Source organism: Mobula hypostoma, chromosome 8 (genome assembly GCF_963921235.1).
Source record: "Mobula hypostoma chromosome 8, sMobHyp1.1, whole genome shotgun sequence".
In the NCBI taxonomy this organism is placed as follows: Eukaryota; Metazoa; Chordata; class Chondrichthyes; order Myliobatiformes; family Myliobatidae; genus Mobula; species Mobula hypostoma.
In genome coordinates this window covers 29,356,022-29,369,063 of record NC_086104.1, presented here as the reverse complement: position 1 = coordinate 29,369,063, position 13,042 = coordinate 29,356,022, and the positions used below count along the sequence as shown (strand labels likewise).

The following is a 13,042-nucleotide window of genomic DNA, read 5'->3' as shown; positions in this document are numbered from 1 at the left end:
GGAAAGACATTCTTGCTATTGAGGGAGTGCAGCGTAGGTTCACAAGGTTAATTCCCGGGATGGCGGGACTGTCATATGTCGAAAGATTGGAGTGACTGGGCTTGTATACTCTGGAATTTAGAAGGCTGAGAGGGGATCTTATTGAAACATATAAGATTATTAAGGGATTGGACACGCTGCAGGCAGGAAGCGTGTTCCTGCTGATGGGTGAGTCCAGAACCAGAGGCCACAGTTTAAGAATTAGGGGTAGGCCATTTAGAACGGAGTTGAGGAAAAACTTTTTCACCCAGAGAGTGGTGGATATATGGAACTCTCTGCCTCAGAAGGCTGTGGAGGCCAAGTCTCTGGATGCTTTCAAGAAAGAGATGAATAGAGCTCTTAAAGATAGTGGAATCAAAGGTTATGGGGATAAGGCAGGAACTGGATACTGATAGTGGATGATCAGCCATGATCACAGTGAATGGCAGTGCTGGCTCAAAGGGCCGAATGGCCTACTCCTGCACCTATTGTCTATTGTCTATTAAGTTTGAGATTGATTCAGGGGCTACTGCATCGGTCATTGGTGAGGAGACCTACAGGAGGACATGGGGGTCCAACCTGCCTCCCATCAGACTGTCAAAGCTCAAACTCAAGTCCTATACGGGGCAGCCCATACCTCATTTAGGGGTGTTATATGTGGACATTTCAGCTGGAGGTCAGGAGGCTGAAGCCAGGCTAGTGATAGCTAAGGGCAGGGGGCCTAGTCTTTAGGGTCACGATTGGCTTCGCAAAATCTGGCTAAACTGGCATGAAATTAAGTATGCACACATGACGGAAGACATTCTGCAGCGGTACAGTGACGTTTTCAGGGATGAGCTGGGAACACTAAAGGGTGTGACAGTGAAACTCCATGTCGACCCTGAGGCTACAGCACGTTTTTTTAAGCCCAGGTCGGTGCCCTGTGCCATGAAAGGCAAAGTCGAGGAGGAGCTGGAACGTTTACAGAGGCTGGGCATTATTGAGCCCGTCCAGTTTTCAAGGTGGGCAGCTCCCATTGTTCCAGTTTTGAAGGCAGACAAAACAGTGAGGATATGTGGGGATTATAAACTGACCGTGAATCAGGTCTCTAGGCTGGAGGAGTACCCATTGCCATGGATGGATGACCTGTTTGCGACCCTGTCAGGGGGTAAGCTGTTCACAAAGCTGGACATGAGCCACCCCTACCAACAGCTGCTGCTCGACGAGGATTCAAAGGAGTACGTCACAATTAATATGCACAAGGGATTATTCAAGTACAATCGCCTGGTGTTTGGAGTGGCGTCCAGCCCTGCCATTTTCCAAAGGACAATGGACACTTTGCTGCAGGGGATTCTGCACGTAGCAGTGTACCTTGATGATATTTTGATCACGGGGGCTACGGAGGTGGAGCATCTGGCTAATTTACAATGGGTGCTGAAGAGGCTCTCAGACGCAGGGCTGCAATTGAAACGTGGAAAATGTGTGTTCCTGGCATCGAGTGTGACTTACCTGGGACACGAGATCACAGCTGAGGGGCTTTGCCCTGTGGAGGACAAAGTGAGAGCTATTAAGGAGGCCCTAAGCCCTAAGACCGTCACGGAACTCAGATCATTTTTGGACATTGTGAATTATTATGGCAAGTTTCTTCCTGACCTCTCAAGGGTTTTGACCCCACTGTATAAGCTGCTTCACAATGACAATAAGTGGCAGTGGAGTGAAGAGCAGGAGAAAGCTTTCAAGGAAGTGAAAGAACTCCTCCACTCAGCGAAGCTGCTTGTTCACTATGACCCAGACAAGGAGATCACCCTGGCATGCGATGCCTCGCCCTATGGAGTCGGGGCAGTTCTCTCACATGTAATGGAGGACTGTTCAGAGAAGCCTATTGGTTTTGCTTCACGTACCCTGACAGCTGCTGAGAAGGGATATTCACAGCTGGACAAAGAAGGCCTGGCCATTGTTTTTGCGGTCAAACGCTTTCATCTGTACCTTTATGGACGCGTATTTACAATTTATACGGACCATAAACCACTGATGAGCCTGTTCATTGAGACTAGATGCATCCCACCGCTAGCGTCAGCCAGGATACAGCGTTGGGCTCTTACATTGTCAGCCTACCAGTATACTATAGTGTACAGAGCGGGTAGGGATAATGCAAATGCTGATGCACTGAGTCGACTACCTTTACCTGAGACGCCTGTTACAACATATGTGCCTCCAGAGACTGTGTTTTAACTGGAGAGACTGTCAGAGACACCTGTAAAGGTGACCCAGATCAAGCAGTGGACAGAGAGGGACCCAGTCCTGTCCCAAGTCAAGACTTTCTTTAACAAGGTTGGCTAAGAGTCGTGGAAGGGGAGGAACTGAGGCCTTATGCCAAACGCAAGACAGGAACTGGATACTGATTGTGGATGATCAGCCATGATCACAGTGAATGGTGGTGCTGGCTCAAAGGGCCGAATGTCCTACTCCTGCACCTATTGTCTATTGTGAGCCAGAACCCCAAATTTGGGCCAATGGTACCACCTGAGGGGAATAATTCTTACAGTGATTTTTGACAAGGTATACACCCCTAGAGCTAGAAAATATGCAATAGCATTGCAGCGGTGGTAGCTTGTGTGGTGGTAACTCACATGGTAGCCTCCATACTATAAGAACCATGATCCCATGGTGCTTTTCCTATGATAAGATGAATTATGCCAGGTACCTGTCCCCTTACTTTGCTCAGATGATGAACTTCCCAGAGAAGAATCCTTCTGTGTGTGAGGCCTTCAAGACAGGCCAATTCTCAGTGCAGCTGTCAAGTAACAACCACTTTGGGCAGGTCCCTGTGGACCAGGCTATTGAAGCCACAGTGAATAAAGACACACAGACTCCTGGAGGCACATCACGCTGGAGCTATCAAGCGTTACTACACAACAGCTGAGCACCGCAGTGCATTCCTGGGACAGTTAAGGGAGATGGTGCAAGGCAACAAATCAGACCTTTGTCATGCGGAGCTACAGTGGCCAAGAATCCAGAAAGATGAGGAAACAGTTTCAGGAGTGGTTAGCCTCATACAGGAATGGGTCAACCCATTTGCAGAGAAGCGGGACTTCATTAGCATCTCTACAGCAAAGGCAGCCCCCAAGGACATTGCCTCTGACTTGATGAAGGCATATGAGATTGGTGAGCAATGCTATGCAATCTTCAAGGATGAGAGACTAGAGGAAGACCCACCAGCAAAGAAATTCCCTGACCCAATGAAAACCAACAAGCTAAAAACATTCAGTGATATGTGTAAGAAGAGAGAAGTGAAATCAAATGGGAGGGCGATCATCTTGAAAGCAAACAGGTCTTTGTTTGGACGCATCATAGTGATGGCACAAGGGCGCAATCTACATATGGAGGATATCCTTTCTCATCCCCTTGGACTGTTGCCCTGGGCCCTGTCCACACCAGAAAGATTGCTGAGAAAGACAAATAAAGCTACTTTAGCCACAACCTTGCAGAAAAATGTAGCAGTAGAAGAGCAACTCCCAGGAAACTCTGCTACAGTGGTTGATGGAATGAACTTGGTCCAAAGAGTGAAAGGTGATCAAATTACTTTCAGAGATGTTGCCACAACAATTCTGGGTATGACTCTGAGGGAAGGCAGTCAGGGTAGCAGAATAGATGTTGTGTTCGACACATACAAAGAGAACTCTATCAAGAATAGTGAAAGATCTCTACGGGGTGAAGAGACTGGTCATGAGTTGCAAGGTATCACAGGCACACAGATGGTGAGGAAGTGGAGGAGCTTCCTGACCAAAGTCAGTAACAAAAATAGTCTCATTAGCTTCATAGTCCATGAATGGGGGAAGGCGGAGTACAGAGCAAAGCTACAGGAAAAGATTCTGTGTGCAACTGTGAATGACAAATGTTACAGAATCACATCTCAAGACAGTGAGGAGGTGTCAGCTCTTCAGTGTCAACGAGAAGAAGCAGATGGCCGCCTACTTCTCCATGCTGCCCATGCCACAAGAGAGGGATACCAATCTGTAGTGATCTGCTCAGAAGACGCAGATGTCTTTATCATGTCTTTCGCATTTTGTGACAAGATTGAGTCCCCATTGTTCCAGAAGTGTGACACTAGAACCCATACAAGGCTTGTAGACATCAGGAAGGTTGCTGCCACTGTTGGCATAGAGGTTTGCAGGGCTCTCATCGAGTTGCATGCATATACAGGATGTGACACTGTAAGCACTTTTGCAGGCAAAGGGAAGACAAGTGCCCTAAAACTTCTGACCAGCAACAGGGAAACTCAGGACACATTCTTAGAGTTGGGTCAGGAATGGGACCTCTCCTCAGAACTGATGGACAAACTGGAGGCATTTACATGTCTCCTGCATGCCCCAAAAGCATCAACCACCAAGGTCAATGAGCTTTTCTGTGCCAAAAAAGGTGAAATTGAAAGTCATCAACTCCCATCATGCAAGGACTGCTTAACAAAACATGCACAGCGAGCCAACTACCAGGCTGGTATATGGAGAAGATGTTTGGAGAAGGACCCACAAGTGCCAAGCCCTGTTGGCAGAGGATGGAAGATGGAGAGAGAAGAGGAAGCTGAACAGTTAGTGGTGCACTGGATGGAAGGCCAGCCAGCACCCAATGCCATCCTGGATCTACTGGCCTGTAACCGTCCAAAAAATTGTTCACTCCCAAGATGTATGTGTGTTGCAAATGGCCTCAGGTGTACAGTACTGACATGTGTAGACTGGCAGACTGTGAGAACCAGGCATCCCCCTCAGGAGTGTGGAAAGCTCAGATGAAGATGTGGAAGACTTGTAAGATTATTATGATTATTACTAGGTTATGAAAGTATGGAAAACAAAGTATGGAAACCAGTCTTTGATTTAATATATTCATTTTTACAACCAAATGGGGCCTAGGTTATGGCCGTGTGGAACCCCACATTTGAACTATTGTACTGTAATTCTATATGCTATGACAAAAGCTTAAGATTGTTTTGATTTGATACAACAATATGGAAAATATCATGACATTGATGAAACTCCAGAAATCTCTCCAAATGAGGTTTTTTTACCTTTTGGGGGTTGAGGTAACATTTTCTGCTGTACTGATGTTAATACGGAATATATACAAAAAGTGATTACTTATTTGAAGTAATAAAGCTACCAGTGGTGCAATACTATCCCATATTTTCTAACTCTAGAGATATATACCTTGCCAAAAATCACTACGAGCATTATTCCCCTCAGATGGTACCGACCAACCCTACTGGCTCACGGACTATTAGTCGTGCTTAATTTGTATAGTTCAGGCACTTTTTGTAGCCTTTTTTATGAAAGCCTTAATGCTAATTTACCCGTCTTTGTATTTTGCAGGTCCCTGATGAGGTACGTTGGATTATGTTACAAAGATACACATTTAACCAGATTTTTACATGTAGGCACCATTCAGTTAGTTCATAATAACTCATTGAATATTGCACAATTGATATTCAAACTGATCCTGAGAGGGCTACTGAAGAATTATTATTATATCCCTTCCATATGATACTCTGGATGAAGCATCAGGTAAGTGGCCTTTTTCCAGTAACGCTCCTTGTGTCACTGGCCAGACAGTTCATGAGGGTGGATCTGATAGTCTCTATGTCTGTAAATGTTGGTGTGGATGGAGTAAAGGTGTGGGCGATTGTGTCCATGAACTTGCAATTTATATCCTTGGGTGAGAAGAAACCAATAACTTTGAGGTTTTCTGTTAAGCATCTACTTTTATCTTTTAGTTCTAAAGTTAAAGTTAATTAGTTCAGAAATCACTGAGGACTAGAATTCTGCTTTGTTCAATGGAATCATGTGGGAGGACCGCCCCTGTCTGCAAATGAAGTAGCAGTATTTTTGTGCTGCTCTTAGTTTTTTTTCTCTCCCCCTAGTTTAAACTTTGAATTTAAAATTTTTACTTGCTGATTCTTGAGGGGGAACAATATGTCTATGTCTACGAGAAGTGGGAAGAATTTACCTGAACTTAGTGATAAAGGTAATGGGAAAGGAAAGGTGCAAAAGGAAAGATCTGATGAAATGCCATCGCGGGCTGAAGATGTCATTCGGACACTGAATTCAATTAAGGATCAGAATGGATCAGTTAAAGACCAACTGAAAAAGAATAGTAATGAAATGAAGTCATTTCTGGGAAAACTTCAAGATCTGGAAACTCAAGTTATTACACATGAGGAGAAATTGAAGATAACTAAGCAAAAGTTGTCTGAAGCTACAACTCGTTTGGAAAGGTATCAAAATAAGATTATAGACCTGGAAACTAGGTCTCGACAAAAGAATATACGAATTGTTGGGCTGCAAGAGGGAGCTGAAGATGGAGATTTAACTGCTTACTTTGGTAAGCTTTTCCATACTTTATTTCCTACCATTCTGTCAAAGCCGCCTGCTATAGAAAGGGCACACAGGGCGTTTATCTCGAAATCGAAGGATTCTAGTAAACCAAGATCTGTTCTGGTTTGCTTTCATCACTTTAAAATTAAAGATCAAATAATACGACAGACAAGAAAACAGAGAGTTTTTAGATTTATGGAATCTGAGCTCCGCTTTTACGAAGATTTTCCAAGAGAGATAATGGAACAAAGATCAAAATTTTCCCTGGTAATGAAACAAGCATATGATAAAAAACTTTCTCCCTCTTTGAGATATCTGACAAGAATTAAAGCTTTTCCTGCTAATTCTCCTCCTCGTACTTTTTTTGATCCAAAAGCTGTACTGGATTTTGTTCAGGCTATACCCGCCGCTGTTACTGATGCTGCTGCTGAATGAACTATCTGAAAGGCTGTTTGGCTATCTGTATATTATTCACATTTTGGAAAGAAGATTTATGAAGGTCATTTGTGTATTTCATTGAGAGACTAATTAAAGAAGACAAGGAGAGTTGTTCATTATTGCATATTGTTGGTTTTCCTTTGGAAAGATTTATGGCTCAAGTATGTCTGTCTAAATGATCATCTGAACATTCAACTGAGAGAAGAAGATAAGGGGATTTGTTCCTTTAATTTAATACTTGGTTTGTTTCTTTTTTTAATCAGCTAATTGGTAGTTTTTTAACTACTAATAGGGCTTTTTATATATTATTTATGTTTTATTATAACATTTTATAATTGAATTTAAAGCTTTTTTAGGAAATTAATATTAAACTTAAAGATGGCACTGGTTTTTCTCTCTAAGAGATAACATTATTTTGGTTCTTTCTTGTTTATTAGTCGATGGAATGTAAATACCTTTTTTTGCTGATATTTTATTGTTTTTTTCACAAGGTCACTCTACTTTTTTACTAACTGGGGGGAGGGAAAGAAAACACAGACAGAGCGGTCAGTAGCTTTGAACTCTATTGTAGATCGCTTGCCTTTTTCGGGCTTCCGGGTGTGGGTGGGTGGGTTTAGAGTTAGGAGTTTTTTCCCATTGGGTGGTTCCGGAGCATGCGTGTTTTTTATGTGGTTGTATTCTTCATCGCCACCATTTTTGATTATCCCGTATTGGTATGTGCTCTGTGCATGTATAAAGTAGAATAAAATTATAGTATGGTATTTAAATGGATTAATATAATAAATTGGAATGTACGTGGTTGGAATCATCCTATTAAATGAAAAAAGACTTTTAAAATTATTAACCGATTCCAACCTGATATAAGTTTTGCTCAAGAGACACATATCAGAGCGGGAGATCAAAATAGATTTTTTGGATAGTGGAATGGTTTGCAATTCCACTGTACTTCTCAGAGTAAAACAAAAGGCATGTCTATTTTTATTAAACCTAATATATTTATTCAAGAGGATATTGAATCAGATTCTAATGGTAGATTTTTAATTGTTAAAGGAACAATCTGTAACAGAAAAGTTGTTTTGGTTAATTTGTATGGTCCTAACTTAGATGATCCTTCTTTTTTTAAAAAGGTATTTGCTTTACTGCCTGATTTAAATGAATATATGCTGATAATGGGCGGGGATTTTAACTGCTGCTTAAATCCTATGATTGATAAGAGCTCAATCAATCAGCGACTTCCAAATCGATCCACGTCATTTATTAATTCCTTTTTGATTGATTTTGGGTTGATTGATTTGTGGCGATATCTCCATCCCGATAATAGAGAATATTCTTTCTTCTCACATGTTTATAAAAAATATTCGACGATCGATTATATTATAATTGATCCCCACTTCTTGCTTAGTGTTAAAACTTGCAAATATGATGCTATTGCTATATCTGATCATGCGCCTCTGAGTTTGTCTTTTGAATTTGATGATGTAATTCTTGTCCGCCCACCTTGGCGCATGTCTCAGACATTATTGCAAAACGCTGACTTTGTCAGTTTCATTGAAACCCAGATAAGAGATTTTTTTCTTTTTAATGATATAGAGAGTATGTCTAAATTAGTTATATGGGATACATTTAAAGCATTTTTATGTGGTCAGATTATTTCTTATTCAGCTAAACTTAAAAAACAAACTAAAGCAGAATTACGTAAACAACAGGAATTCTGCAGATGCTGGAAATTCAAGCAACACACATCAAAGTTGTTGGTGAACGCAGCAGGCCAGGCAGCATCTCTAGGAAGAGGTACAGTCGATGTTTCAGGCCGAGACCCTTTGTCAGGACAGAATTAGATAGAATTATTACAAATTAAAGATTTAGATAATATCTATGCGATTTCCCCCAATACTGATTTATTTAAACAAAGGGTGGAACTTCAATCACAATATAACCTGTTATTAACTCATCCCGTTGAAGGATATTTGCTTAAGTTAAAGAGCCAATTTTATATGTTTGGAGACAAAAATAATAAACTGCTCGCATCTCAATTAAAAATGGCTGCAACCAAAAGGCAAATCATGAAAATTCGTAGGAAAGATGGCACCTTAGCTCAGGAATATGAAGAAATTAATATGCTTTTTCAAGGTTTTTATGCCGAATTTTATAAATCTCAATGTCTGTTAGATTCCTCTGAAATGAATGCTTTTTTTACGAAAGATTGTTTTTCCTAAAATCTCGGCTGAGGATCAAAAAACTCTTGATGCTCAAATCACTGAAGCCGAAATTCATAAAGCTATTTTTTCAATGCAATCCCTGGGACTTGATGGCTATCCTGTAGAATTTTATAAAAAATTTGTAAAGTTGCTTTCTCCGTATATGTTGGAAATGTTTAAGGATTCTTTTGTGAAAGGTGAATTACCCTCCACTTTTTATGAGGCTTCTATTTCTTTAATTCTTAAAAAATATAAAGATTCCACTGACTGTGCTCCATATAGACCTATTTCATTACTGAATGTCGACGCTAAGATTCTGTCAAAGATAATGGCCAATCACTTGGAGAATATTTTGGGTAAAATTATTTTAAAAGATCAAACAGGCTTTATAAAGGGTCGCTATTCTTTTTCAAATGTTTGGAGACTACTTAACATTATATATTCCTCCTCTTTTAAAACTCCACAATGTGTTGTATCTTTGGATGCTGAAAAAGCGTTTGATCAAGTCGAATGGAAATATTTATTCAATGTTTTAGAGAAATTTGGCATTGGTGCTAATTTTAATAATTGGATTAATATGATATATAAAGCCCCTATTACTACTGTTGTCACTAACAATTGTAGGTCTCCTTTTTTTCAGTTTTCACGGGGGACAAGGCAAGGCTGTCCATTAAGTCCTTTGTTGTTTAATTTAATATTAGAACCCCTTGCTATTGCTCTTCGTGAGGCTAAAAATACCCATGGGATTTTTGTGAATGAGACCATGCATAAGATCTCTCTTTATGCTGATGATTTATTGGTTTATATATCTAACCCTGATGAATCTATTCCTGCCTTTCTAAAATTATTTAATGAATTTGGAGGTTTTTCAGGATATAAAATAAATTTTAGTAAAAGTGAATTGTTTCCTTTAAATGATTCTGCCTCTATATATGATAATACTCCTTTTAAAGTCACAGACTCTTTCAGATATTTAGGTATTATAATTACTAAAAAAATATAAGGATCTTTATAAAGCCAATTTTGTTCCTTTAGTAGACTCTATGAAGTATTTATTTGGTAGATGGAGTCCACTTACATTTTCACTTGTTGGTCGTATTCATATAGTTAAAATGATAATTTTACCAAAATTTTTATATTTATTTCAGAATATTCCTGTTTTTTTGACTAGGAAGTTTTTTGATCGGATTGATTCTATTATTTTATCTTTTATTTGGAATAATAAAAGACCAAGAATTAGTAAATGTCACTTACAAAAATTGAAAAAGTATGGAGGTCTTGCTTTGCCTAATCTAAGAATGTACTATTGGGCTGTTAATGTGTGATACATGTCTTTTTGGTTATACTGGGTTGATAAGAGTGATCGGCCAATTTGGGTAGACCTGGAACTGAAAGTTGTAAAACAGTTTTATTTAACTTCGTTATTGGAAGCTGCTTTACCTATGCTATTAGTTAAAGTTGTTAATTTAAACCTATATCCTGTGATTAAGTATTGTTTACAAATTTGGCTCCGGTTCTGCAATTTTTTATTCTTAAAAAATTTAAACTTTGTAGTTTAATTTATCGAAATTACCTTTTTAGGCCTTCTTCGAGTGATCCAATTTTTTCACTTTGGGAAAATAGAGGTATTAATTCTTTTTTGGATTTATTTAAAGAAGATAGATTGATGTCTTTTGAACAATTAATTGATAAATATTCTCTTTCATATTCACACTTTCTGCAATACCTTCACGTTAGACATTTTTTATAAAAATATTTAAGTAATTTTCCTTACATATTGGAGGCTGACCTGTTAGATACTATTGTGAGTATGAATCCTTTGATTAAGGGTTCTACTGGAAGAATTTATAATTTATTATTACAATGGGATAAGTGTCCTTTATCTAAGATTAGACAGGATTGGGAAAAGGAACTTAATTTGACTTTTATGACGGAGGATTGGATGCGGATTTTGAAGTTGATTAACTCTTCTTCAATTTGTGCTAGCCATTCATTGATTCAATCTAAAATTGTACATTGTTATCATTTGACGAAGGAGAGACTTTCTAAAATCTTTTCTAATGTTGATAGTCATTGTGATAGATGTAAAACTGAGATAGCTACACTGACGCATATGTTTTGGTCTTGTTCTATATTGGAACAGTTCTGGAAGTCGGTTTTTTCAACAATTTCTAAAGCACTTAAAATTAATCTACAACCTAATAAATTAACTGTGCTTTTTGGAATAATTCCTCAAAATATTCATGGTATTTCTGTGTCTGACCAACATGTTATTGCATTTGTTACATTGATAGCTAGGAGGGCCATTTTGTTAAAGTGGAAGGATACATCAGCTCCCACTTTGTCACAATGGTTCTCTCAAGTGATGCTATGTCTTAGTTTGGAGAAAATTAGAAGTCGAACCTTTGAACCTTTATTTGATTTTGAGAAAAGATGGGGCTCATTTGCTCGTTATTATCATTTGAGCTAATTGATATAATTTTTCCACGATCTAATTGTAAATTTTTTAGTATATTTTCTTTTCTTGCTAATGGGTTCTTTTTTTTCTCACTTTTCTACTTAGGTTTTTTTTGTTATCGCAGAATTTTTTTTCAATCTTTAAGATAATGTCTTTTTTGAGACATTGTAAGTGTTGTTACTTAAATGTACTCAGGTTAATTTTTCTGTATAATATAACAATAAAAAGATTTGAAAAGAAAGAAGGAAAAGAATTGTGCGTCAGACAAATTGTATCGTTGACAGCTGAAATACCAGCTTTTTGCATGACAATCCAACATTACATTCTACATTTAATGACTTCACTTAATAGTCTTTTTAATTTTTTTAAATAGTATTCCCAATACTGTTATTTATTGAAACATTATTCAATTCAGAATTTGCTGTGATTTTTTTTGTCTCTTCCCTGTGTTAACAGAATTAATACAGTTCAAAAGTATGTTGTAGACTGTAAAGTACCATGAGATGTTCTGGTTAAGTAAAGTTTGCACTATAAATGCCATGTTTTTTTTCTTTTAATCCAGTATTCCGCAGTAAAAGTCAACTCCTTAGATGCTTGCTAAGACAGTCCAGTGCATGCATTTATAACACAAATTGGATGAAAATTGGCATTTTCTTGTGCATCTCTAATTAAATTTTCCAATGCGACAGAAGACAAGTTTAAACAGTGAGAAGGACAAGGATAATGCCAGTCTTCTGTACTGTTCTGTTTCTTGTCTGTTGGTAATGCTGTCATTGTAGATTGATGTATTATACTGATGACTTGCAGATTATAGCCCATGTCTTAAATATGAGATATTTTACATGCTATGCTGAAATAATATTTCAAAAGCATAGCCAAATCACGTTTTTCTTTCATTTATATGAATTAAAATAAAGACCAAACTAATATTCAGCTGAAGGAAGAATTTTTCACAACCCACCCACTCCGTGCTGAATCAGAAACCGTCACCCACCAGCGAGAGGTCATGATCCGATGTGCTCTTCCACCCGGACAGTACCTTGTTGTACCATCCACTTTTGAGCCAAATAAAGATGGAGACTTTGTAGTCCGTGTATTTACAAAGAAACGACCTGAAGTACGGTAAGTAAAAGCACAAGTCAAAGAATTTTAAATTAGCAGGTGCTGTAAATTGTGTGACCAATGATGGTAATTTACCTTTCAAAGGGCAAGTTTGCGAAGTGATGCTGCTGTTCTGTTTTTTATTATGACAGCTTTATCTGTCCTTCCAGCAGTCCACTTTTGATGGATGGAAATGTCCTCTGAGCTGCTATAACAACTGGAACAGTTATGTAATCAAGAATATGTAGAGCAGGATCTTCAGAATCAGAATTTATATCACTGAGATACCTGGGATTCATAGATACCATAGATAACAAGCAGTGTTTCAAAAAAAACAGAAGTAAAAATTAGTGAGCTGGTGTTCATGGGTTCAATGTCCATTTAGGAATCGAATGGCAGAGGGGAACAAGCTGATCCTGAATCACTGAGCGTGTGCCTTCACAATTCTGAACCTCCTTCCTGATGGTAACAACGAGAAGAGCGCA

At 38.7% G+C, this 13,042-nt stretch overlaps 1 protein-coding gene across 1 annotated transcript in view; it reads left to right on the top strand.

The window, feature by feature from the left end:
• The window catches only part of LOC134351141 (calpain-2 catalytic subunit-like), a 100,605-nt gene extending 88,023 nt beyond the window's left edge, over positions 1–12,582 (top strand). The window contains 2 exon segments of the mRNA XM_063057255.1: positions 11,197–11,240; positions 12,391–12,582. Coding sequence (XP_062913325.1) covers positions 11,197–11,240; positions 12,391–12,582 — 236 coding nt within the window.
• The last annotated feature ends 460 nt before the right edge of the window (positions 12,583–13,042 follow it).